Source organism: Brassica oleracea, chromosome C6 (genome assembly GCF_000695525.1).
Source record: "Brassica oleracea var. oleracea cultivar TO1000 chromosome C6, BOL, whole genome shotgun sequence".
Taxonomy (NCBI): Eukaryota; Viridiplantae; Streptophyta; class Magnoliopsida; order Brassicales; family Brassicaceae; genus Brassica; species Brassica oleracea.
Window position 1 is genome coordinate 34,124,117 of NC_027753.1, and position 2,053 is coordinate 34,126,169.

The 2,053-nt window shown below is 44.2% G+C and overlaps 1 protein-coding gene across 1 annotated transcript; it reads left to right on the top strand.

Annotated features, from left to right (window-relative positions):
• On the top strand, positions 1-1,421 carry LOC106296959 (DNA (cytosine-5)-methyltransferase DRM1-like). Its single transcript, XM_013733223.1, is given in 3 exon segments — positions 1-798; positions 883-1,038; positions 1,040-1,421. Coding segments are annotated over 3 exon segments (1,092 nt in total). The 5' UTR covers positions 1-165; the 3' UTR covers positions 1,343-1,421.
• The last annotated feature ends 632 nt before the right edge of the window (positions 1,422-2,053 follow it).

Genomic DNA, 2,053 nt, shown 5'->3' on the forward strand with positions numbered 1-2,053 from the left:
CTGTAACCATGTCACTATATTTGTGGCTAATTAGTTTAAGGGTACCGCAGTTTTCCCTAAGTTATGTAGTTTTTCATCCTTATCCATGGGTAATCTGTGGTTTGCCTGCAGCAGCAGTCAAGAAGCAATGAGCCACCGCCAAGAAGGAGGAAGCTAAACACTGCCATGCCCAGTGATGACGAGCTCATCCATTTACCAAATCCGATGATTGGGTTCGGTGCACCTAATGAACCTGGGCTTATAACAGAGAGGCCAGTCCCAATCCCTGACATTGCTCGTGGTCCGCCCTACTTCTACTTCGAGAACGTTGCAATGGCACCAAAAGGTGTTTGGGCCAAGATGTCTAGTCATCTCTATGACATCAAGCCAGAATTCGTGGACTCTTTGTACTTCTCTGCTGCTGCAAGGAAGGGAGGTTATATTCACAACCTCCCTATCAAGAACAGGTTTGAGATACAGCCCACTCCACATTATACCATAGAGGACGAGTTTCCTGACACCAAGAAATGGTGGCCTGTTTGGGATAACAGAACGAAGCTGAACTGTGTGTTGACTTGCATCGCCAGTGCTCAGATCACGAAGGATATACGCGAGCGTCTTGAAAAACATGAAGGGGATCCACGTGTACAGAAAGATGTGGTCGATCAGTGCAAAAGATGGAACCTGGTTTGGGTTGGTAAGAACAAAGCTGCCCCACTTGAACCATGCGAGATGGAAAGTCTTCTAGGCTTCCCAAGAAACCATACTCGTGGTGTAAGCAGAAGGGATCGATACAAGTCTCTAGGCAACTCATTTCTGGTATATAGTTTTATTACAAAGTCTCTTGTTAGTTCAGGTTTGGTTATAAAGTCTCTTGTCTAAGCTTGTGTTCTTTTCATTTAGGTTGATACTGTTGCCTATCACTTGTCTGTGCTCAAGGCTTTGTACCCAAAAGGTGTAAACGTCTTGTCACTCTTCACGGGCATAGGCGGTGGAGAAGTGGCACTTCACCGACTCCAGATTCCGATGAAGCTAGTTGTATCCGGTGAGATTTCTGAATATGAACAGGAACATATTCAGGAGTTTTTGGGAGCAGACAAATCAAAGGGGTGATCTGATAGAGTTTAGAGATGTTGAAGAGCTTGACGACCACAAGATAGAGGGACTTATGGACCAGTACGGAGGGTTTGACCTTGTCATAGGCGGTAGCCCCTGTAACAATCTAGCTGGAGCTAATAGGGTTAGTAGGACTGGACTTGAAGGAGACCAGTCATCACTGTTCTATGACTACTGCCGGATTCTAGAGGCGGTGCACCACAAAACCCACAAGAATGAGAAGGTAGAGTGTCTCTTGTGTAGATGACTTTTTTTTTTTGCATGAGTCTTGTATGTTGTAGCTTCAAACCATACTAAACCAATATGTTGATTTGTCTTTTATTAACAACCTTCGCTACAAGAAAACATCGGTATTCTAACGGACATTCCGACGGAAAATGAAATCCTCGGAATTTCCCGAGGACTTTCCTCGGAATATACCGACGGAATTCCGAGGAAATATCAATCCGTCGGAATATTCCGAGGAAATTCCGAGGAAAAATGTGTTCCTCGGAAAAGACCGATGAATTCCGAGGAAATAGTATAGGGATTTTACAAAATTCCGAGGAAATTCCGACGAACTAGTGATCGATCGATGCGTTTTTGGACATATACCCATCGATCGATCACATTGTTACGCTTTGGTCCATCTTAGTGATCGATCGATGCGTTTTTGGACATATACCCATCGATCGATCACATTGTTACGCTTTGGTCCATCTTAGTGATCGATCGATGCGTTTTTGGACATATACCCATCGATCGATCACATTGTTACGCTTTGGTCCATCTTAGTGATCGATCGATGCGTTTTTGGACATATACCCATCGATCGATCACATTGTTACGCTTTGGTCCATCTTAGTGATCGATCGATGCGTTTTTGGACATATACCCATCGATCGATCACATTGTTACGCTTTGGTCCATCTTAGTGATCGATCGATGCGTTTTTGGACATATACCCATCGATCGATCA